This window comes from Notothenia coriiceps, unplaced genomic scaffold, assembly GCF_000735185.1.
Source record: "Notothenia coriiceps isolate Sejong01 unplaced genomic scaffold, NC01 NC01_scaffold00018252, whole genome shotgun sequence".
NCBI classification, from domain to species: domain Eukaryota; kingdom Metazoa; phylum Chordata; class Actinopteri; order Perciformes; family Nototheniidae; genus Notothenia; species Notothenia coriiceps.
In genome coordinates, this window is record NW_011350953.1 from 67,711 (window position 1) to 94,342 (window position 26,632).

General features: G+C 42.4%; 1 protein-coding gene across 1 annotated transcript; it reads right to left on the reverse strand.

The window, feature by feature from the left end:
• Positions 1-1,000: 1,000 nt before the first annotated feature.
• On the reverse strand, positions 1,001-9,556 carry LOC104950963 (altered inheritance of mitochondria protein 3-like). Its single transcript, XM_010777588.1, has 5 exons — positions 9,518-9,556; positions 4,452-5,388; positions 2,432-2,632; positions 1,422-1,799; positions 1,001-1,093 (listed from the first exon to the last, which is right to left on the reverse strand). Exons 1-4 carry the CDS (start codon positions 9,554-9,556, stop codon positions 1,444-1,446), a joined length of 1,533 nt encoding a protein of 510 aa, XP_010775890.1. The 3' UTR covers positions 1,001-1,093; positions 1,422-1,443.
• Between the last annotated feature and the right edge of the window lie 17,076 nt (positions 9,557-26,632).

The window sequence follows — 26,632 nt, forward strand, 5'->3', positions numbered from 1 at the left end:
TAATAATAATAATTCATTGTATTTATAGAGTGCTTTTCATGGTTTTCAAGGACACTTCGCATGCTAAAATTAATGAAAACAACACACTTAAAATACATAAAACAAAACAACAACTAGAGATTGAAATCCGTTCTGAAAAGGTGAGTTTTGATTTCTGGTTTGAATGAAGATGGTGCAGTCACGGATGTGTTTTGTCAGTTTTGACGTAAATTTGTGTCGACTTCACACAATTAAGTAAAACATGTAAATATTTAGCAGCTTATATCTTACTATTGACGTCACTGCCTCTAAAGTTCACTCCCTTTTGTGTCCAAACACAGTGGAGTTTAAAATATTTGACCCATGTGATTCGCCTTAAGGGAGCAGGAATGTGATCAGTAAACTTCTCGACATTCTTTGATTTAGATATTTCTTGTGTACAAGTGAAAATCTTTGCTTGGTGGTTACTCCTTAGAGATCACAATCATGGGTTTGTGAATATCTTGGTCTTATCTGATGACATTTTGACAAATAATGATATATTTAGCTCGGGTAATAACACATAATTGTAGCAAGCAACAGACCTTTTGACCCTTAGGCTGCAAACCATATCTTAAAGATTGACTTCAGAAAACCATCCGAGCGACATTTTTGTTTTAGCTGATTGGTTTTCTATTTATTTATTTATTATTGTTTGCCTGTTTTTGTATGTCTGTTTGTCTTCTGTCTGTCTGATTGTATTTGCCCTGGTGGTGTTAAGCAGTATTTACATTGTTACTCTAACTATTTTTCTATAAAGTGAAGATTTGTTTACCTGCTTTTGACACATGCTCTGATAGATAAACTGTATGCTGTTGAAAAAACCCAATAAACAAAGTTTAAAAAGAAAACCGTCAGAGCGAACTAGCTAACAGTGAGCATCGTACCATAAGGTGTTCAGGACTCTGTGTTCGCCGTGCTTTGCGATCCAGTGCAGCACGGTGAAGCCGGAGATGAAGTCCTGCCTGTTGAGCAGCGACGAGTCCTCTCTGAAGAGGGTGTAGATGTCGGGCCAGGCCCCCGCCGCGCCCTTCACCAGCCAGGCGTGCTCCTTGGGCTCCAGAGGAACCAGGGACTGAGGACAGGGGCAAACATACACTTAATAAAATGTTCTTTACGGGAATCAGAAACAGGTTTATTACCAGGTAGGTTCACACGTACGAGGAACATGTCAAATGTTATTGTTTCCCATTTGTTGACCAAGACAAAGTAAAGAGCCTTTGTTGCTAGTTGTCAATCTTACTGAAGATGACATTACTTTACTGTCAGCATGTAAAACCAGATAAGGACACTTATGCAATATTTCGATGACTTAAAGGTAAGACAATATCTAGTCAAGTCAAAGTCAACTTTATTGTCAATCTGTTTCCCACAATCCCGAATACAATGTCCATCAGTCTCACCTGTCTAGTGGGCCCTTCCTGGTCATTGGTGTTGGAGGCGGGGGTGCAGGTGGAGCTCCTCCTCCCCCCTCTGACCTCCCCCAGGTCTGCCAGGCTGTGGCAGCTGGGGGGGGGAGCAGGACGACAGGGAGGAGGTGGACAGGTCGTATCGCAGGCTGAGAGACGAGGAGATCAGGTGGAGGCGGTTCAGACGGGCCGCCTCGCTCCCCCCCCCCGCACGCGCCTCCTCCTGCAGGATCTGGTCCAGGTCGGCTCCCAGGCTGCGGCACATCCTGCTCCTCAGCTGGCTGCTGATTCGCCGAGCGCCCCCCCGCCGCGGCTGCGAGGAGGCGGAGCCTTCGCTGGACTCTGCGTCTTCTCGGTCGTCGTAGAGATCTCCTGCGAGCAGAGGGGGAGGAAGTACTCAGACCCTTCACTTAAAGAGGCCCTGTTCTGTTGTTTTAGGGTTCTACCTATCCTAGTGTGATATACAGGATGCATATCACTGCCTGAAACGCCTCCATTGGACTCCTTTGTTGACTTTTGTTACATAATCACATCACTATTTAACACTGGCGCTTCTATTGGTTAGCGCTCCAACACATCGTACGTGATAGGCTAAGGGGCGGTACATCTCTAAGCGGTTGACCAATCCCAACAGAGCCGGCCAGCTAACCAATCAGAGCAGACTGATGGTTTCTGGTTTCAGACAGAGGGTGAAAAGAGGTGCCGCAGCACTGAAAGAGCTTTTTGAACATTAAAGCATGTAAACAAGTCACAGTAGAGAAATAAAATACAAAAATGAACAGAATAGATCCTCTTTAAAGAAGCTAGATACCACAGTATGACATCAACATATGTTTCACTTTACACTTTCAGAAAATCCCTCTTCTGCACTTTTCTTATACGTACAAAGATACATTAACTAAAAGGTTTAAAGGGCAATCTATTATCCTAAATGACATGTTGTGTGTAAGATGTCATATGTAAAAAACAGTCTTTAATTAAGTCCAACAGACTCCAGCTCTGACCTGTGGAAAGATGCCAGGGCACCACACCAACTGTAGAGTTGTGGTCGTCATGGAGATTGTCGTTTAAGTGATGGAATGGTGGCAAATAACCGGTTGGTTCCTGGTGGTCATGGAAATGGCTGTCGGCATGTTGCGACTCCAGTTTTTGCCCCTGGGCTCGGTGGAGTACTTCCTGGATTTTAGACCCGCCCCTAACCGCACCTGCTGACACAGCAGATTTAAAACAAAACCAATGTTAAACATGTGTCACATGCACTGAATAAATGTCTTATAGGAGATTTGTATTGCCAACAACTAGACTGTAGCTATTGTGCATATGACATTAACATCTTTGACATAGATAGATAGATAGAATCGGAGGGATGAAACCCCTCTGTAATGGTCACACATGCAGAGCACACAGCACACAGTGACATTTGTTCTCTGCTTTTAACCCATCCTAGTACCAGGAGTCTAGGGTTGCGTTCGGATAGTTTAAAAATCAGCTCCTAAGTTCTAACCCTATCGTCTATTCCTTGACCTCTGAGTGAAACGTCACGGGGTTAAGGGAGAGTGGATAGGAGAATTCAAAAGGACTTAGGAGAAGAGACTGCGGTACTTTAGAGAATCCGAATGCACTTTCACTATCCAACGTGTTTGTGATGCGCCAGCGGACGTCATAAATGTGCGTCTGCTGCTGTGGGAAACTATGGAAACTACAGTTTTCTATAGCGGACCACAACATGGATGTTTAATAAGAACGAGGGACTCATCTAGAGACTCTGCACCGTGCTCTGATGCTGTTGTTTTATGCTTTATGAACGTGGACAACAGAGAAACATATTCTTCATGACCAAAATTGGAATTGAAATAAAAAAGGAAAGTGAAACTTATGCTCGTCACCCTCTCCCTCCGGTCCACATTAATACAAATGATCCCAATACTTATGATTGTATGAACTATGAAAATATCTTAAAATCAATACAAATGTATTTATTATAAACGTTAGTCCTTAACACCTATCACTGTGTATATCACCATTCAAACATCTTTTAAACGTTGAACAAACTCCACACAGCTCAGTAAACACTGTGAAATGTTGACTTTATTTGATCATTTCAGTAAAAACTAACGTTCATATTTCTCTTTTTGATTATAATACTGATGAACGTAGGGAAGGGGGGGTGTCCGGTGCCTTGCTCAAGGGCACCACGGCAGGGCAGGAGGTGAACTGGGACCTCACCAAGTAGCTCTGAAATCTAGTCAATGGAAGCTTTTACATATTATGGTATCCATACAAAACATATATATTTTAGGAACAGAACAGACTTACACATTTCAGTACATATACAAGAAACACACAGAAATGTAGCATTGGAAGAATTTGAAATGCTTGGATTCAACAGCTGGGTAATGTTGTTTTGAATCAATGCTTTGTTAGACTGGGGTGTATGGTTTAAGAAGGTAACAGTGTGGCTTCATGATGGGGTTCTTTGGACAACAATGGAACTATTGGCACAGAGGAAGACTATGTATCAGGCTTTCATAATAAGACGTGGATGCAGTGACCATGACCTTACATTGGTTTGTGAACTATCATTTAAAAGCCCAAACCTGATCATATCTGCTGGCTATTAAAAAGTGTGAAGATTTAAAGCACTGACTCACTTTTCAAACCCGGACGATGACGCTTGGTTACAGAGGTGATGTAAATAAGGGGAAATAAAGATAACCACTAGACTTCACCTTTTAATCTTTACACAGAGTTCAGTCGTACCTGAAAGTGCAATAAGCCCTCGTGCAATTCAGGCTTTATTGTCTTTCAATTAATTTACAATCCGTAAACAGCACCAGCTCCCTCTTTAATTTGTATATGGTCAAAGAATACACTGCTACAGTACTTGTTAACGTATCTGCTTTGTTTGTATTATTAATAATGTGTGCACACTTTTTTATATGCAAGTCTATTCTCTTAGTTTATCCACACTATACTTCTGCTGTTGTAATAATGTGGGACAAATAAAGTAATCCTGATTCTGACCTGGTTTTGCCTGTAGCTCTTCACAGCTGCTGTTCCACCCGGACCCCCTGGAGGAGCCCGACGGCGGCCAGTTGTTGCTGGAGAACTCTGGGTCAGAGGAGGGGGAGAAGATGCTGCTGTGGCTGGAGGAGGGCCTCTGACCTCCGCTCTGATCGGGCCCCAGGAGGACAGGGTAAGCGTATTTGGGTCCATCACGGCGAGGCACCGCCCCCGTATCTCTGTCAGAGGATGGGGTGAAGTGCTCCGCCTCTAAAGGGAGGCTCCGTCTGGTGGAGGACCCTTCCCCTGGAACAGACCCAGGGTTTGGCCCCTGTCCTCCCGGCCTTTCCTCCTCCACACCCTGGACGTAAATCTTCGGGAGCTTCCTTTCCGATGCATAAGAGGAAGAGGAAGAGGAGGATATAGAAGGAGAGGTCTGTGGATCTATGACGCAGGGCGAGGAGGCGGAGAAGGCCTTCCCCAGGTCTCCGAGAGGATAGTTGGGGGGCCACGCTCCTCCTGCTGAACCCCGCCTCACCTGGACCTCCTCCTCTTCCTCCTCCTCTTCCTCATCATCATAAGAGAGGGCAGATTTGTAGCTCTGCCTGTGTCTGGCAAGGCGTGGGGCACTCAGCAGAGGGGTCTGATGAAGAGGAGGGGTCTGATGAAGAGGAGGAACTTGATGAAGAGGAGGGGTCTGATGAAGAGGAGGGGTCTGATGAAGAGGAGGCACCTGATGATGAGGAGGCTCCTCACGAAGAGGAGGGGTCTGATGAAGAGGCTCCTGATGAAGAGGAGGGGTCTGATGAAGAGGAGGGGTCTGACGAAAAAGAGGCTCATGGCGAAGAGGAGGCTCCTGACGAAGAGGAGGCTTCTGATGAAGAGGAGGGGTCTGATGAAGAGGCACCTGATGAAGAGGAGGCTCCTGACGAAGAGGAGGCNGACCCCTAAGCTCCGCCTACTTCGTATTTGTTTATTATCGGGACACATGTTGATGTAGAAGAGACATGATGAAGAGGGGACACATGTTGACGTAGAAGAGACATGAAGAAGAGGGGACACATGTTGATGTAGAAGAGACATGAAGAAGAGGGGACACATGTTGATGTAGAAGAGACATGAAGAAGAGGGGACACATGTTGATGTAGAAGAGACATGAAGAAGAGGGGACACATGTTGATGTAGAAGAGACATGAAGAAGAGGGGACACATGTTGATGTAGAAGAGACATGAAGAAGAGGGGACACATGTTGATGTAGAAGAGACATGAAGAAGAGGGGACACATGTTGATGTAGAAGAGACCTGTGGTTTCAGGCCGAGGTGTTGGTGTTTTCAAAGATAAGAGAAGATGTATTTGTATTAATCAACATTTGGGAAATTGTTTTGTTGCAGCAGCATAAAACAAAACAAGGCATTGCACATGCTCACAAAATTAAAAGAGTAGAAGAATAAACAATTCTAAAATAGAAACATCTCAAAATAGAAATAGAAATAAACCAGCATTAGAGAGTAAGAAAGAGCAGGATATTATTTACATAAAGTGTGCCTGGAAATTAATATTAAATAAAATATAAATATGAAATGAAACGCACCCTTTCAAACTGTAGAACAAGATGGCCTGATTGAACGCCGAGCACAAGAAACACACATATCATTCACTGCTGTCTGGTTTCGTGCAAAGTCTGAGCATGACCCCTCTTAATTATCAATGTGCTTTTAGTTTCCACCAACTCTCTAAAGACGCTGATGATATCACGATAACTGAGTGTGGACTGAATGAGGCCCATATGTGTTGAAAGGTGCCGAACCAAATGCCTGTCTATTACTTACAAGACGCTAAAGGGCTGAATTTCACCCTTTACAAGTGCTTTGAGAATTTAATTTAATGCAATTTATGCAGATTTATCATGCACAAACCACAGAATACAGGAACGTTGACATCTGCAAACATCTTATTTGGGACGATTTAGAAAATTAAACGTAAAATAATAAAAAATATCGATTTCTGACTGGGGTTTTTTGATTGTTTATAATATTATTACTTATTATTTCTCGACCTTTTATTATGGGTTGGATCAGTTGGGTCACATGGGTAATATAATCACCTGTTCACTATGTAAGGTGTGTGTGGAAGAGTGGAATAGAGGGTCGCTGTATTTTTTGTTGACCACAACCTTTTCACAGCTTATTCAGAAAGTAGAATTGTGTGCAAGTTCAAATGTGTTTATTAGGGCCCGAGCGCGAGAGTGCTAGGACCCAACGAAGTGCGAGGAACCTGTTGTTATTGTAGGAATGATTCTTCACTATTCTTCCCGTTCTTAGAACCCATTTTTTTTCTTATGCTTCAAAAGTTGTATAATTTTGCACGGACGCCAGGACCGATGAAAAATTAGACATTCTGGAGTCAATGGGTTCAAATTGTCCAACCTGGGGATGCTGTGGTGTAGTGAGTAGTACGTTGGCGTTCGGATCAGGGGAGCACAGGTTCAAACCCCACTACAGTCAGCATGTCGTTGTGTCCCTGAGACACTTCACCCCAAATTGCTCCTGAGGGGATTGGCCACAGTATTGAGTATGTAAGTCGCTTTGGATAAAAGCGTCTGACATGTAATGCTCGCTAGCGCCACCTATGAAAATCCCATTTCGGAAAAATGTACATAGTCGCACCGTAAATCCGAATGACCTGAAATGTAGTATCCGTCTCGACCTGCTCTACAAATTATCCTCTTGGACCCCTAAGCTCCGCCTACTTCGTATTTGTTTATTATCTTTATTATAGTAAGCTTTTTGTTCAACGCATTTTGCATATCAGACTTCATTTTCCAGTCTTATTGTGTTGACTCTGGCACCGGGCCCGACTTCAGCCTCTCAGCGACAAATGTTTGTTCCTGCTGTCACTACAGATCAAGTGAATTTGCAATGTGGCTTTTACATTTTGCACAAGCTTCGACAAAAGTAAGGTTTCTTTTTGTCTTATTACTGCAGGTGTAGAAGCTGGAAAAGGAACACAATCTTTTGGTGAACCTGCTCGTCAGCGAACAACCTGAGATGTCCCAAAAAGGCCACCGTACAGAGGATTAACTATCATTTAGGTAATAAAAACACTTCTTCACTAGCGGTACAAATGCTTAACATCACTAGGGCTGTTGAACTATTTATTTTACACTTATTAAACAGACAATATGATATTACAATTGTGCGACTAATTTGCACATTTCCTTTTAAATCAAACTAAATATTCTGTACTGATTACGAGCTTATTATTAGACGCACACTTTATATATTTTAATTGTTTTTCACAGCTGACCTGCTGAGCCCTCTCCGGATTAATTGAGCAATTACTTTGAATTAATCACTTTGAATTAATGAATTAAGTGTTCAACGGTGTCTTTATTATTTCCATATCATTAGTGCCAGATATCATTATTTCTTCATTTTTCATTCATACAATAGTTGAGTTTCCTCAGTGTCTTTCTCTCTGCGTCTCACATCTTCAGATCGTTTGTTGTTGTTTGTTTGTTCTCTCTCGTGTTGGCTCTGCCGTGTGTTCAGTAATCTGCAGGATAAACATTAACTCGTCTCCACCTTCCCGCCCTGAAACACGCCGGCTGTGTTTGTAGCTGCGATCTGACTTTGTGATTCCACCTCTAAACTCTTTCACACCTTCAAAGTAAAAGCCCGTAAAACACAATGAATGAACTTGCAGCTGATTAACTTACTTTGGCAATTTCCAGATCTCATTTATATACTTATTTTATGTAAGAAAAATACAAGATAAACAAAAAAGACAGACTGTTTTAGTCTCATGAGCATAACTCTCAACCTAAGGGACCCAAACAATTACAATTTAGAGCTCCTTGACTTTCGCATATAGTCTTTTAACGATTGTCAGATACATGCTGTCGGTCAAAAACAATGTTTGTTATGTTAGTGTTTATCTCCGATGCCGTCCTTTTTGTGTAAGATTGCACGATTTAAGTCCACATTTGTGTTAAACGATGGAAAATGTTCCTCAAAGGGATACAATTAACTTAAATAATCTTTAAAATAAGATGTTTTAAGAAACTGTGATTGCGTGAAAACATATTTTCAGAACTTCCATCAAATAACGCATTTTTTAAATGTATTTCTGTCTCATTATAACCGATACACAGTGCTTCCTCCTCCTCCTGTGGTTCACCTCCTCTTCAGTAAGAAACAACCTCTTAACTACACCTCCTCGTCAACAAGTATTAATACAACTCACCCTGATAATCACTGCTGAGCAGACTAATAATGCAGCTGTGAGCAGATCTAAGTTTTTACAGTTGCGTGTTTTTTACAAGTATTACTCCTGCAGACAGAGGATATACCGTATAATGGTATTATAGTCAAACATATGTAATATAGGGGGAATGACATACATTATGGTTCATTAATAAACACGTCTTTATATTTCCTAACAAGCCATTTATTTCTTTAGAGTATAGATTATAATCGGGTTTACTCGTTTTTCTTTAAAATCTGGATAAGGTGTATTGTCAGGTTTGCTTCGGTGTGTAGTGCCGTAAACATAATAATACAAAAATGGGCAAAAGTCAAGAACATCAATTACAATAAAAATCTGGAAAATCTATATTTTTTTACAAACACTGTGACAAAAAGATAGGCGTACAATGTGACAGAGTGTGCAACAAATATGTTACATGATAAATGCCTATCAGTCTAACACTTCCAATGAGGTGTAAAGGATAACAATAGAATACATAAATGCACCTCCTCCTCTCCAGCAGTGCTCCTCCTGCTCCTCAGTGACACTCTGTGTACTCCTCACTTTGTGCAGCTACTTCCTGATAACCCCCTCCTCTTAAATGAGAAACAGCTCCACTTTCCTCCCTAAATACTCCACTAATCGCACCTCCTCTCTGTTCAATGTATCAGGACTGCTCCTCATTAACAACATATGCAGATACATGCTCCATCATTACCGCGAACACATCACCTTTTCTGCTTAATATACACACACACACACACACACACACACACACACACACACACACACACACACACACACACACACACACACACACACACACACACCAGTTACCTCACTGCTCCTCCTGAGTGAACCTCCTCCTGCTGCCATTCATTACAGAGCAGACAAAGAGCAGCTTCTATAGCGCAGATCCCCCATGTAAGCACACACATACACACACTGCACACTGTACACACTGTACACACACACACACACACACACACACACACACACACACACACACACACACACACGCACACACACCTTGGATGTAAAAGTTGTTGGTCGGCAATACTGTTATGGTTTTCTATCTACTGCTTATTTACTGAAAGTATAAGACTCTAAATAATCTCTTTAAATGAATGGACGGTAATGGATTAAAAACGGCAAAAGTCTGATAGACAGCAAAGGTCTGAGTCAGACAGAAATCTCTCCTCTCAAGGAGGAGAAGATGGAGTTCACTCAGCACCAGAGCAGGCAGGAGATGGTGGCCAGGCATTGAGAGAAGATAGAAAGAGCCTCAGACCTAACCATGCTGGCAACTCTTGACGACCAGAGGAAAGAATACCAGAGGAAGGTGGACCTGTTGGAGAAGCAGATCCTTCAGAGGGACACTGACATTCTGGATCTCAGCAAGGTCGAGGATGGTCTCTCCATGAAACTCTCAGAGACCACAAACCAGCTGCAGAACAAAGAAGCTGGGATCCTTCAAAGCCTGGCAGGCTAAATTCAAAGGCAAAGGCATTGAAATGACGTTGGTTTTGTGAAATATAATAGGTAATTTCCCTAGTCCCTAACTGAAACCCTATGATGTGAGCTAACCGTCCTCTGATTTCTGACAGTCTGTCGAATGTCCATTGTAAAATAACCTCATGCATTTAAAGTAACCAGTTAGTTAAACCATGTAGAAATAGACTCCTCTGTTTCTCAGAACAGCAACGCTCTCATTCTGGTGAAGAGCGTCAGATCATATACAAAAACACAATCCTGTATGGATGTGATATTTAGCTATTGACTGAAATCTTTGTGATTTCTTTAAGCCAAGAAAAAGTTAGCCTGCTCCTTGCATCAGATGAGGGACGTTTGTTTTACTGACCTCGTTTAAGATGGCCAAGTTCTCACACTGCAGAGCCTTGGTTTTGTGGGTAAAGCCTGGAGGACAGACAGGAAGACAGACATACAGTTAACCATTGCAACAGCACTGATGGAGGAAGTACTCAGAGCTAGTTTTGATATCTTTATACTGCTGTGATACAAATCAAGGATTCAAAAGATTCAAAAGGTTTAATGTCATATACAAATGTCCTGTAAATATGATATGAAAGACTTGGGTCACAGGTTCCTTAACAATGCAATTTAAATATATACAAGACATAAAAAAAGAAAATAACTGCAAGCTCAGGCGTTAAGAAGTCTGTGTGGCTTAACCTTAAGTGAGAAAATGTATGTTTTGCATTAATGATCTGATACTGCAAAGTTACCAGTATCATTCAAATATTGTGTCTTTGTTTTTTTTTTTGTGAAGGGTATTATTTTGAGAAATATTAAGATAAAATACATTCAAAAATCAGGATCAATCTGAATCCAACAATGATACTGTGTCTTACCCTACCTAGTATTTATTTATCGTGTGAAAATTAGGTTAGACATTAAGTCTCACTTAAAATTTAGTATTTTTATGGTGTGGTATTTTTTATGTTGAAGAAGAAGACATACTTTATTCATCGACATTTCTTTCCCCATGGTGTTTGCACACACAGGGAGGTTATACATGCATTAACACAGAGGATATACATGCACACACAACCACATGCAGAGCAGAGAGGCTGCCAGGTACCCAGCACCAAGGGAGCAATTTGGAGGTTAGGTGCCTTGCTCAAGGGCACCTCGGCAGTGGCCCAGGAGGTGAACTGGCCCCTCTCCAGCTACCAGCTCACTCCATATATATATTGTTTTAGTCCGATCAGGATGTGAACCGGCGACCCTTCGGTTCCCAGACCAAGTCCCTACAGACTGAGCCACTGCCGCCTCAAAAGTGTCTAACATCACTGTCCAGAGGGCGATGAAGTACTCAGATCTGTATTTCAGTAAAAGCATTAAAGGTGGGGCTAACTTTTATAACTTAATATACTCTTTGTGTTTTCTCTTAAGGGATCAATAAAGTGACATCATCATCTACACAGCCAGCTAAAAAAACAACTTAAAACACAGTAAAAATTGCTTAACAATTTATTTATTTATTTTTTTTTAAATGGTAGAAGTTAAACAGAAATAACGCTAGAATCAGATAACATCACGGAAGGCTTTGCAATAACAGAAGCAACTGACATTATGCTGTATTTCCTCAGGCAGGGTATTTTTTAATTATATTATTACATCATATTTATTAGTTAATATTTTATATTGATAATCTAAACAAGCAAAGTTCAGTTGATGAATTGAGTTGGAGCTGAAGTATAAAAATTAACATGAACTGGAAAAACTCAAGTAAACTGCAATAACCTCAAGAATGAATGTGAGTTACTGACCTCTGAAGCACAGTTCCACCTTTCTGTCAGATCGTCCCGGCAGGTTGGAGATCTTCTTCAGATTCACACTGATGGACATGACGATCCTGTCTGTCTGTACACCTGTCTGTGTTCAGCTGTCTGTCTCTCTACATCATGTCTCACTGTAGTCGTCTCCTCTGCTCTCTTCGACTGTTGGAAACTAACTGCTGTGTGTGTTTTCTGTCCAAGGTTGGTACCTGAGTGTGTGTGTGTGTGTGTGTGTGTGTGTGTGTGTAGACACACACACACACACACACACACACACACACACACTCAGGTACCAACCTTGGACAGAAAACACACACAGCAGTTAGTTTCCAACAGTCGAAGAGAGCAGAGNACAGAGATGCTGTATGAGAAACCAATGTGAGTTTGGAAAATTGCACAATATAAATCTATTCTAGTAGACCTCAACAATGGAATTATGATCAGTGGAAATGGCCATGACATGGGACCTTTAATGCTGTGGCATGTATAACCTCAAAGCAATGGACCAAAACCCAATCTGCTCCACAGAGGACACAAATGAATGGGTGGGTCTCTGGAGGGTATAAGAATAAGGTGGATCCAGGTGAACATATACAAGGTACAACAATGGTCAGTACATACATGTGCAATATTATATTATATTATATTATTATTATGAATAATGTGCTATGATAACGTGCAATTACGTATATGCCACTGTTTTTTTGCACTACTAAATACTGGTAATATTTACATTAATTATGTGACCGTCTATGTTTCCTGTAGATATTTAATTGCTCTTTTTAGTGTACAGTTTTACTGTTGCTGTGTTTATTGTATGTTTGTAACTCTGGCACAACAATTTCCTTGGGGATAAATAAAGTCTTATCTTGTCTTACATGTGTGTGTGTTACCTCTGAGGTGACTGAGTGGATGCTGGTGCCATCTGAGAGCCCGTTCCTGCGATACATGCTCACAGAGGGAGGGCTGGGGGTCACAGGTCAGGGCGACAGAGGGCGGGCGGGGGATACACATAACCTCTCATCCATGCCTAGAGAGGAAGAAACACGTTTGTTTAAAATACATTCATTCTTTATTTGCTTTTTGAAGCAGAAAGAGGTTTATTTACACTTTTTTTGGATGTGTTTTATTTGAAATTCAATGAGATGCTCATCAATTTGATCAAATAATGTCACGTTCATTGTGATTTAAGCAGACATCTCTGTGCAGGGAGGAATAAGAGAGCTGAGATCACGTGCTACATAAATAAATACCACCATCAATGCTGAGTAAATTACATATTATGTGTATTTACAGATATATATACAATTGACTATGACTTATACCTTTAGAAATATTGATATCTTGTCTTTAGGCAAACTGTTTTAGTCCAATTGGCTTAAAAATACTTATATGTACTGTCAATTTCCTAATGAAATGTCAATCAAGTTCTTTGCCACACACACACACACACTCGGCCGTTCACCATTATCACCAATCAACATGATCTACAAACTCAAATCACTAAGGCGGCTATCTTAGTTGCTAAGCATTTCCCATATCAAGCCATATCTTGCTTACATGTTTTGAACTTTAAACACAATGTGAAACCCAGAGGCGAACATTGATCTTTACACTATAGTATATTACTTTATTATATTATACTAGCTGCTGTTTTAAAACAATATAAAAAGGTCAACATTTGTAAGGTGTTTACTGAGTTCTGTGGTGTTTCTAAAGCAAGTGAGCATGTTTGAATGGTGACATGCACATTAGAAGATATAGTATGTAGGACTAACAAGTCAGGCATTTTTAAGTCATGCATATTTAGACCATGTTTTGTATATTTTGAGTCTGTTTTTATAAGAATTTTAGCATTTAAAGTGTCTTTGAGTACCCTGAAAAGTGCTCTCCAAATCAAATGTATCATTAATATATTTTACAATTGGTATAATTCAACATTTTCTTATAGGGAATCATGTAGAGGGTACGGATCCATTCTCACTGACAACAATTTCGTTTCACTTTCCCTTTTTAAATGTATGTTGCAACCTTGGTCATAAAGTTGTAGATTTTGCAGCAGATTTGTCCGCAACAGCAATTTGGGAAGCAGTGGTAAGATCCACAATGATGAAAGCAGGTGACTGCAGTCCGTGAACATTTAGTATTGTTCGCAGTGCACACAGCTGCAAAAGAGACTGCACACGTAGTACATTGACCCCTGAGGAATAATAAAGGAGTGGTTTGTCTTTGTCCCACCCTAACAGGAGGATAATTAGATGTCAATCAAACCCAGTCTGTACAGAATTAAGCTGAATAGGTGAAAACACCCCTGAGTGTGTTCAGACTCCACTATGGAAGTTCATGTTCCAGCTCCACCTCACAAATGTACATCTACCTTTGGTCATACACATAAATCTTCACTCCATTTTCCTCACACTTGCTTTTCATGGTGGGTTTAAATTAAAAAAAAGATACTATGTTCAAATTAACAGGAAAAACATCATCTATAAGGGACTACTGTTTTTTATAGTATGGTCATAAACTGATATCTAATATTTATTGCTATCATGGTGTCTTGCTTGTAAGAGAGAATGGATGTATTGTGACAGAGACATTACAAATACTGATGGTTTCTCTTGCTGTGTTTTTCCTTGTTTATTATACCGTGTCCTTGTCTCTTGTGATTGAGGACCAAAAGCAGTACTGAAACAGTATTAGTCGTAGAGTTATATGACTTTAGTTTATAAACTACAGGGGGTAATTGAGGGCTGGGGTGGGAGGGCCCAATAAAAGCTTGATCCGGCCCTGAACAGAACACAAACATGTTTAGACAGCCGGGATTCCACACACACACACACACACACACACACACACACACACACACACACACACACACACACACACACACACACACACACACACACACACACACACACACACACACGTGTGTGACACTGCGTTTAAAGCCCACATGCATCCCCCGCCAGGCCTGCTGCTGTGTGTGTATAGGTGAGTTTGTGTGTGAGAGAGTGTGTGAGTGTGTATCAGTGCTGCATAGAAACACTGAGAGCATGCTAACGCCTCTGCGGTGCTTACCTTTTCACCAGGCACAGTCCCTCGCTGCTGCTGCTGCTGCTTTATTAATAAACACGGCAGTATGAGTCCACATTAAAAGGAACTGAGCTGCGGTGGTTGAATGCACCCAGGCGGTGTTTTCCCAGCAGTGTCCAGGGGGTTAGTCCTTTAAGACGAACGTGAAGCCAAGGTCGTAACGTTTGGTTCGCAGGGTCCACAAACCGTGCGGGATACATTAGACGAATTCATACAAATATGGCTGTGACAAATTGTCTCTACTCGGGAAAAAAAAGAAGTGAAAATGAATAAATACCGACAGCAGGAAGTGACAGGTAGGCGCACTTATCTTGACAGCCAGGTGTATGGGCTAATCATCCACTGGAATCAGCAGAGAGATCCCGCCTCTAAAATCAACCAGCCAATCAGAGCGAGACTCTAAGCTAGCGTCCTTCAGACGCAGGTGCACCTATGACGCGTTCAGGAGCTTTCTGCAGGCTCGTACATCACGGTACGTACATCGTGGTACGTTCTCAAAATTTGACAAGAAACACAGATTGACATGGACATGAAAGGGAATATTAAGTATTGACACACACACACTATCTACATTTGAATATTGAATAACATTTCTCCTCTCTTTTCATCATCTGGATACAGGCTAGATAGCTGTTCCTACTCTAGGCTGACTATATCAGTGAGATCATGTGGAAGAAAATGATGTTAGCCTTCCTTGAATCTACAGAAACTGCTAACTAAAAACATAACACTGGTACATTAAAATGAGGGGGGAAAGAAAGAAAATAAAAGGAAAAAAGACAAAGAAATGGTTTAATTTTATTTTACATTTCAAACCACACTCTGACACATGTGTGCTTTTATAACATTGTTATTCTCAGTAGCACATGCATACAAAATGTTGTGCAACATGGCTGCAACTGATCTTGAGAATAATTTCGTGGAAAGTATTTGTAGTTAGCCTCTAGGGAGAATATCCCTTTAACAAGCAATTAAGTAAATTGGCTTAGTGGTGCATTCAAGAACCAATAGATTACACTCATTTTTTTAAACTTGGCTATAATTCTTCTTAAAGCCTTTTTTATCTTAAGAGAGAAAGTGACCCTGTGCTATTCTCCACCACTTCGTCAGAATATGCATCAAACAGCAGTTTATATTGGAGCCAAATACACAAGACACATTTTTTTAGGTTGGAACTTTTTGTCCTATAAATGTTTTTTTCAAGCATCAAATACAATTAAATACTCCAGATCGTCTATAGTTGAATATATTGTTATCCAACATTAAACTCCCTAATCATCGATAAAACACGAATAAGAAAGAGATAATAATATTGTCTTTATTGTGCTTTATTGCATGTCATTTGATTTATGTTTTATTTATCCTATTTGGAGAATAACATGAGATTTGGCCTTAAGTAGGACCTCTTTTAGTTTTGAGAATATGAACTATAGGTCAAATCATCTTTATATTCCCAGTGCTCTCCTGCTGGCTCAGGTCTGCTCCAGTGCGCCCTCTGGTGGCCACGGTGTGTATAGAGAAGAATGGGTAGGACAGTGTGAAGGACATCTCTTCTGCTTGTGTTGCTGAGCATCTGCAGCCTTTTATACCTGCACATTTTTCATGGCAGAACATAATGTAAATGAGTAGTGGGGAGTATTCGATGTTGAAATAATGTGCACTTCAAAGGCTAATATGTGAATTTTTACGTATGTTTCAAATGATGGAGTGGATCTGCACAGGAATACTATGTAATGAAATATTGGGATATATTTAACCTGCTAACATTATTTAACAAAGACACCAAAAACATTATAATAGTTTATTTATTCTGCTTATAAAACATGCTCAAAATAAATATTCAGAATCAGGTTTATTGTAGATTTACACATACAAGGAATTTGCTTTTGCATATAATGGTAAAACACAATTAGAGGAATTAGGTTGTAAGAAATATGGAAATATATAACTATTCAAAAGTAGAAGTACTCAGATCTTGTACTTTCGTAAGAGTAGAAGTACTCAGATCTTGTACTTGAGTAAAAGTAGAAGTACTCAGATCTTGTAGGCTACTTGAGTCAAAGTAGAAGTACTCAGGTCTTGTACTTAAGTAAAAGTAGAAGTACCAGACTGTAGGAATACTCTGTTACAAGTAAAAGTCCAGCATTCAGAATTTTACTCAAGTAAAAGTACAAAAGTATAATCATCCAAATATACTTTTTTACAAATTGTCCTACAGTTAGGGTGACCCGATGTCCTGCTTTATGGACATTTGATTGACAGTTCTAAAACGTTGCTTTTATCCAATGGCTGTTTAGAAACTCCAGAGAGTGTCATCACTATAAATGTCAGATGTCAATCAATCAACAAAGTTTGGAAATGTATTTACTTATGGGTGTAGCCAGTGAGAGCGATTCCCAGAGAGTTTTTAATGACGTGTTTTCTCAATCGCACTTGCAGGTGAATACAATTTGAGATCGCAAAAAAAAAAGTGTCCCAAACAAACTACTATTTTCCCCACATGTGGCTTGTTTGCACCTGGTTAGCCAAAGTACAGTAGCCTACTTGAGTTATGTACTTAGTTACATTGCACCACTGGTACTTGTGCACATCCGGGTTGTTAGTTCCCTGCAGGAATGCAGCAGGTGGGCTGGATAAATACCTGCGGCAGGCGGAGCTCCCTTCCTCTCAGAAGCAGCTCCGCGACCTTTGAGCCCGGCAGAGAGGCAGCATACAGCGGGGTTTGGGAGCAGAATGGCCACAGACTTCACTCAGGACACCCTGTTGCATTTCCTCCAGATCAGCGGAGGCTCCGTAAAAAACGCGGACCTGGTTCTGCACTTCAAAGACTTCATTAGGGACCACCCGGACCGGAACCGAAACCGGGAGCTCTTCAAGAAGTTTGTGAACTCCGTGGCCACCGTCCGACAGGTGGAGGGGGTCTCTCATGTGGTCCTCAGGAAGAAATTCAAGGGATATGTTCCCGGTGACGGAGGAGGGGGCTCTTCGGAGCGACTTCCCGCCGCGAAAGGAACCGATACCTGCCCGGAAAACGCAGAGACGCCTCGGCAGAAACCACAGCTCAGGGAGGGGACAACACCCGCCCCGCCGGGAGTCACCGCTGAGAAAACGAGCCTACCTGCGGCTGGGATCATGCCCTACAACAACAACAACACCACCGTGCAGACAAATCTGAACATGAAGCAGCAACAGGTGTGCAGCACACCTGAAGTGTGTGGTAGAACAGCAGCAGCCAATCAGATCCCAGAGAAAAGAGAGACCACACCTGTCCAACATCTGATCACTAAAGTGGGACAGCAAAGGGTTGGGTTTGGGCCCGGGGTCACACCTGTGGTCAGACATGAGACACCTCCTCTTCATCAGACCCCTCCTCTTCATCAAGTGCCTCCTCTTCGTCAGGAGCCTCCTCTTCATCAGGTGCCTCTTCATCAGACCCCTCCTCCCTCTCCGTGACATTTCATTTATAACCCAGAGTTCTCGCCTTAACACAACTACAAACAGAAAACCTCCTGTAGTTCTCTGCCTCTATTACGTCCCCCTACACTATCTCTCCCTGGCACACGTTACTTCGCAGAGTACTCTAGCATCTTTATGTGGACACACCATCTTCGACCTCAGTTCATCCTCGGTTCCAGGGAGGTCACGGATACATGGCGTACTGTTGCATAGTCATAACGGTTTACTTTACCATTTTCATGCCTCGGGGATTTCCGGGTCACAGCGGTTGGTCAGCCTAGCCTAGCTCGGCCAGCAGCACTCACACCACGCCCATCTAGCGCTGGCAATTTTTTTTTCAATTTGTTTCTTTCTTTTATGTTAATTTATTATACAAACTTTTTATGCAAAAATCTACATTCTTGGTAGGTATGGGTGGCAATCGTCCCACCGTGAACTAACTACGCAATATCAACTCTGTGGAGTTTATTATATTATGTAACTGGCACAAATGCACTTGGAGTAGTACTGTGTCCCACTGCTGTCCGTCCCTGAACATCTACCCCAGCGCAGTACACACTCACTTCGCGCCTTTTGTCTCGTCCTGTTGTCTGGTTAGTCTCTCAACGTACCTTTCATGTGCACACAACACAGTAAGTTCACAGCCGAGCACACACAACACCGCCTATCGCCGTAACATCACACTATCTCTCCCTCACTCCTGCTCTCTCCCCTGGCCACGAACGCCCCCTGGCCTACACATCGTTAGACCAATCGATCGACGGATTGCCTGTATCATCGACCAAGTGTTGTTCGACCTCTCTCAGGAGAGGACAGTCCCTGGACTCGAGTGCCATCTCGCATTTCCTGAGCACTCACAACATCCTTGTCAAACAGTGTTTAATAATTTTTCTAATAAAGGCGCCGTGTGGGAACTACTACCAGTAATATAATAAAAACAAAAAAAAAAAAAAAAAAAAAAATGTTTGTTATTCTCTATTTACTTTCTGGCCATACTTTATCGGAGAGAGAGCCGTCATTTTTTCTTATGTCAAATACACTAAACATTTTATAGGTATTCTCTTTTTAGACAAATGTCAAGACAAGTATACCCACGACTCTCTACTTAGGTATCTAGAGAAGTACCACAGAGTTTCACGTGGTCTAACTCACGAAAGTTGAAGTTATAAAATTTTTTTTTAAAGGGCCCCTTCGTAGGGGGCCTGGGAACTCCTTCCCACACACTCCAGCCGGTTATCGGAACAGGGACGGACTATACGGCACTCGACTGTACCTCGCGGAGTCACTTGTCATTAAGTCTTACGTTACATCGGATATATTTTTCCGGAGTTTAACCTTCGTAACTGACCGGCATAAATGTAGTTAAGACGTTATCCATCTCCAGAGCGGAAAGTGGATCGGCTCCAGCCAACTAGAACCCGAATTTTCCAACCACTGTTGACGGATTTCCCTGTACCCTTTTTTTTTTTCTCTCTTTTTATATTTCAGGTCCTATGCCCTAAGCAAAGAGCAAGCAAAGAGCCGGTCCCACATCTCGATAACCATAATCGTGGCTAAACCGTTTCTGTCCTCCTCAGAAATTTGGTCAGAAAAGACTAGATACTTCATTACAGGCACCCTGAGAGTCTCATGGACGACGGGCGTCGACGAAAATATCCTTTGTTTGTGTGTGTGTGTGTGTGTGTGTTTGTGTTGTGTGTTTTCTCGGTCACCGCTGACCGGTAGCCCTGCAAGTCCTTTCTTCTTACTTTCAACTCAAAATCATTTAGGCCCTTCAATCTACACACACACCAGTGCAGACATATCGGACAAGTTACTTCCATTTTGAACATCCACCATTCAGTAACCCAAGCCACTCTCGCCACCACCCCCACACACACACCCCCACGCCCCCCACACACACCCCACACCCACCACCCCCCCCACCCCTCCCTCCCCCACACCCCCCCCTCCGCCCCCCTGGTCTCAAAGTCAGCAAATGTGACTTTCACGTTATCGGGAGCACGTTAAGTCCCGAAATAACAGAAAAGTTAATTAAATGGTTAGGCATTTGTCGTGGTCGAGGGGAGAAATTTAAACGATATACCAGTTCTGTGACGATGTCATGAACAATTGCATACGACGAAACAAACATAATAATTATTACCCCACGTGTGAAATAAACGTTCCAGATAGAGAATCAAATAGTGGGTGAATATGTAAGACGACAACATTATTACACCCTGGTTATTGCATTAGGAACTAAGGACTGGGCCAAAACGGACATCGAGAAGTGTCGACGACAAGGTGGGCTGGGGGACCTCCCTCGGGCTGCCGCGGGTCAACAACGACCTCCCTTGGAAAGCCCAGTTCTCCTTCCCCCTCCCTTCCCTCAACGAACGACACCCGCCTCCCCCGGAGACCTGGAGGCGAAAGACTAGCCCGGGGTCCCCCCCTGTCCTCGCTAACCCCAGTAGTGCGCTCCCGTGGCGGGGCATAGAGACCAGTGCTCCCTACCCCTCCGGAGGCGGAGATTTCCCCTCCGAGCAGACACCTCCTGGGAAGGGGACCTTTGGTCTGGGTCCCAAAACCGGGGACGGAGGGCCGGAAAGGAGGGGTGTGGGACCTGCATTTAGAAGCCTCGAAGGAAAAGGCTACGTATTCCTCCTTCTCCCTCTCCTTCCTATCATCCTTCCCTCTCCAGACACCTTAGATACTGCGTCCCGCTCCCTCCGACTCTTCCGGAAGGGGTCAGAGGCTCTTCCTATCAACCCCCGGTGCCGAAGGAGGACGACCTTCGGGGCGAGTGGAACCCCTGGAGGAGGAGAAGGAGGAGGAGAAGGAGTAGTAGTATTTCTCCTCACCGTCTAAACATCGGAGACGGGACACAGACCGTTCCGCACCCCGTCGAAGTCGTCTCCCCCGACTCACCTTCTCCCTCCCAGACTTACTTCTCTCCTTGAACTAACTTCTCTCCCCAGACCTACTTTCTCCTCCCAGAACTACTTCCTCCCCCTGGAACTACTACTCCCCTCCCCGAGGAGTGCTTCTCTCCCCCCAGACTACTTTCCTCGAAGGACTACTTCTCCTCCCAGACATACTTTCTCTCCCCAGACTGGCTTTTCTCCGAGTACCGCCCTTCCTCCCGAGGACTGCTTCTCCTCGAAGACTCTTCCTCTCCCCAGACTACTTCTTCCCGTGGACCTACTTCTATCCTCCCGAGGACTGCTTCTCCTCCGAGACTAACTTTCTCCCTCCGCCCAGACTCTTCTCCGTGGACTACCTTCTCCTTCCCCGAGGCTGCTTCTCCTCGAAAGACCTACTTCCTCCTTCCAGACTACTTCTCGTGGACTCTTCTCCTCCGACGGACTGCTTCTCCTCCGTGAACTGCTTTCTCCTCCCAGCTACTTCTCTTCCCAGATCTACTTTCTCCGTGGACTACTTCTCCTCGTGAACTGCTTCTCCTCCNCCCCCCCCATCTCGCACTTTTTTCCATTTGTTTCCCGTCAAACCCATGACTGTGCCTGTGGTGTGTGTGTTGCAGTTAGGTCAGGGTTTTAGAGAATGTAGATTTTGATCTAATTTAAGCTTGTTTTTCCTTTTGGATTATACAATATATAAATACATGTTTTTGGCCTTTCAGGTGTTGCTAGGAGACACGCTGTCAACATCTATGTTTGGTGCTTATTAGAGAACATCGTATTGTATTTATCCACATCATGTTTTCATGTCCACACAAAGCCTTGACTGCATACAGATTTCTGGCGATTCAAACTTTCCATCCTTTGACAATTGTGTGTGTGTGTCCTCGTGTCCTCGCCCCCATGCTTGGACCACACCTCTCTTTACACTCCATTTCACTTTGTTCTCAACTACACACCTGCAGCGATTTGTGAGTGTATGCCACACAGTAGCAACACTATCGCCAGGCAGTAACATTTGACACGCACACACCTACAGTGACACACACACATTCACAGTGACTGACACACAAGACATACACACTGTCAGACACACAAACCTGAACATGCACACACACATACACACTGACAAGTACAAACACATACACTTACAGTATAAAGACATACATACACACTGACAGGTACAAACAACTACACAAAGACATTCACACACATACAACACACAGCATCACACACAAAGGCACACAAACTAACAAACAGACTCTCTCTCACACACACACACACACACACACACACACACACACACACACACACACACTCTTATTTCCTGTGTGTCATCTATTCGATCTCCGCACGCTGAGATGTTTATCAGTGAGAGCAGGGATTGTCTTTTCACACACTTTGCCAAAAGCAGAGGTGGAGTTAGGACAGCGTTTGTTATGTTGTCATAGAAACTGCTGCTGGTTACATAACACCTGACAAACACTTTCAATAAAAATTCAGTGACTTAATTGTTTAAAATTGCACGGGCTGCATGTCTTTGTCAATGGATTTAATCAAGAGAGGTTGAATAGGGAAGGGAAACTGATTGATATACATGCACGTTGTAACGGTTGTGTATGCTTGAAGTCAACACATTTGACTAAATAAACAAAAAGGAGACATTATTATACTCCTATAAATGACTTAATACAAAGTTGAAACATCCAGATGCAGCATAGCGTGATATCAGAGCCATTAATCTTCCTCTATGTGTAGAAATTCTTAAGAAACCTTGTAATGGCTTCATACTTTACGTCATTCAGTCCCGCATCTTTTCCTTCCTTCCTGTGCATTATAAAGGAGGACGTGTCCCGGCCTGTACTCCCCCGTCTCTTCTTCTTTTCATGAACACAGTGAACTCTGCTGGGCCTCATCATGGCCGACAGGTAGCCAGGAAAACAGAACACACTCGAGGACAGAGTCATGACTGTTTCTGACCGATGGAGCAATGCATTACTTACTTTACTCGACCAAACAGATGGCGCTTGGATGGTCTTTCATGAGCCTTCAGGAAGTGATGCGTTTTACATTTGCTTAGAATTAGTATGAGGAGGAAGGCCATGACTGAACATGTAAGGAAAGACACTCACCAGACTTTCTAATCAGAGAGGTTTAATTCAAATCAGTATGCTCTGATTGCATGAATGTAAAAAGGACAATACCACCTAAGAAAAGTTATAATTAGAGTATACAGACAACGGTGAGGAAACAACATATCAGTGGGCAAAAAAAGTATTTAGTCAGCCACCAATTGTGCAAGTTCTCCCACTTAAAAAGATGAGAGGCCTGTAATTTCCATCCTAGGTATACCTCAACTATGAGAGACAACATGAGAAAAAAAAATCCAGAAAATCACATTGTCTGATTTTTAAAGAATTTATTTGCAAATTATGGTGGAAAATAAGTTTTTGGTCAATAACAAAAGTTCATCTCAATACTTTGTTATGTACCCTTTGTTGGCAATGACAGAGGTCAAACGTTCCCCCCCACTTAAATCATATCCACATGGATATGAAACTAAATACATTTGCACACATCTTGTGTCCATATATTTCTGAATGTGCGGGTCATGGTCAAATATCTGGATTAAGAGGTTGCTTTTTCTTTGCACAGCATGAAAGAAAGGCAAAATGAATGGGCTGTGATTTTAGTTTTTTAAGCAGACGTTGAGTTCAATCATTTGTACGGCCCTCGGAGGATGTTGNGGGGGGGGGGGGGGGGGACAGTGCCAGACCAGCTGGGTAAACAGTGCGTCCTAGCCATAATTGATTCAGGAGTTTGATGGCTTGTGGGACGAAAGACAGCCTAGATCTGTTCTTTTTGAACAGAGGGGCACGATATCAGCCCGCATGGCAACAGTTCAAAGTGAGAGGCAAGTGTTTTAACAGAGCAGAGTGTTGTTACAGATTCCCTAAATGATTTTCTAAATGTGTCGTTCTGATTGTCAGGAGCTGGCTTGCTGTGGATGGAATGGGAAAGAAAAGCACCGTATGGCTCCCAATATTGTGGCATTCACACGCAGGTTCAACCAGGTACCTTGCTGGCTTTCTTAAGCTCATATTTAATTGCTTTGTCACTTCAATGTTTTGAGTAAAATCCTTCTAATATGTGCAATATAGAGTACAAAGTATTCTGCTCTTATATTCCAATTAAAGGTAGGGTAGGTAATTAACTTCAGAAACACTTTTTGTTATATTCCATGGAATGCTCTTAACATCCCGATAGCAATGAATACATTAAATGCTTTGACAATAAATACATAAAAAATATATCATCTGTGGAAGCCGTGGCGCTGTAAAAAGCACGACCAATCATCTGAGCCGGCCCGGCTAAAGTAACTGGATGGACTACCTGCCTGTCAGCCTTCCATCTGTGCACAAACTTACCTCGTGCCCTCATTGGTCATGTGCGCGTTCGTGTGTGTTGGGGGAGGGGCTCTGCAAGGAAGTCTGAAGGAAGAGGCAGATTATTTTCGGCTGTGTGCTTTCAGATTCTAGCGCACTTGAGCTGGTTTCTCCATTCTTACCCACCCTACCTTTTAAAGCTGCACTAGCGAGCCAATATACTCTACTCACTTCTACATTGTAATGGAAACCATAGAGTAAAATTTCTTTGCGTTAAGTGGACTGATCATATCCTAAAAAAGCTCATTATTATATGGTAGTGCTGTTGGGCTTAATCTACTTTTCAGTTTTTAGTGCTTAATTTAACACTTTTATGTTCTCAGGCACTTAGAAACTCAACTGATGTCTAACAGTAGCTCCATGTTGGGGGTTGGTTATTTAAGAAGTCTGATATCATGCTATATGATGTAGTGGCTTCCAATAAACGATTTTATCCACTATAATAAGTTTCAAAACGTTGTCTGACAGCTTTCTTCACCTTTTAAAGCTACACCAATCATTATTTCCATGTTTGCGAAAGATAACGATAACAATACAGTACCACTATCATGATGTGTACAGCTGATTATTGACATCAGATCATGTTGCTTAAATCTAGCGTGAGACAAGCAATGGACTAAAAGTGACTAAAAAAATGTCTACATCTCTTGTTTGGTGGACTTCTGGTCTGTGGATGCAGTTACACATAGACTTGTGTTTTATTATGTGTTTATATGCTCTTGTTTTTCAGGTGAGCTTCTGGCTGGTGAGAGAAATCTTGACTGCCCAGACGATGAAAATCCGAGCAGAAATACTGAGCCATTTCGTCAAAATAGCAAAGGTGAGTTAAAATTACTGATGTCTTATTAAAGGTTCTTTATACCATTTTCAGGCCATTGTTATCCATATTGTTATTTGCTGGCTAAGGATGTTGTTAATCTTAAGTTAAAGGTAGGGTAGGTAAGTTTGAGAAACCGGCTTGAGATACACTTTTTGTTATATTCCATGGAATGCTCTTAACATCCCGATAGCAATGAATATCTGAAGTGCTTTGACAACAAATCAATAACAAAAATATCATCTGTGGAAGCCGTAGCGCTGTAAAAACCACGACCAATCATCTGAGCCGGCCCGGCTAAAATAACTGGATGGCCTACCTGCCTGTCAGCCTTCCATCTGTGCACAAACTTATCTTGTGCCCTCATTGGTCATGTGCGCGTTCGTGTGTGTTGGAGGAGGGGCTCTGTAAGGAAGTAGCAGATTTGTTCCAGCTTTGTATTTTGAAATTCTAGCGCACTCCAGCTGGTTTCTCCAAAATTACCTACCCCACCTTTAAGTTGATTAGCAATTTGGGAGAGAGATTGATGCATAGAGGTTTATTTTTAAATGAAATAATGAAATCCCGGAGTCAATCAGTCTGCAGGATCTTGATGGAGGAACCAAGACTGCGCTGGCTTTTCATAACGAGTTGCAGCTTCCTTCTTTCATTTCTACTATTCTATATAAGTCTCTCTTGGGACTGTAGTCCTGCTCTCTCAGATGAATCTCTCATCATCGGCCTCACATGGTCGAGGTCGATGATACTCAGTTGAATCCCTCTGAACAGTACCTCTACAGTTTGTCCCGCGTGCACACGCATACGCATACGCACACACACACACTTTCTTGTTCTGCTCACTATGACCCAGTTTGTGTAACATTCACACACATGTTATGCAGCCAATGGTGACTAGACGCACCTCAACATTAGGCTTTGTATTTTACTTGATACGGGTC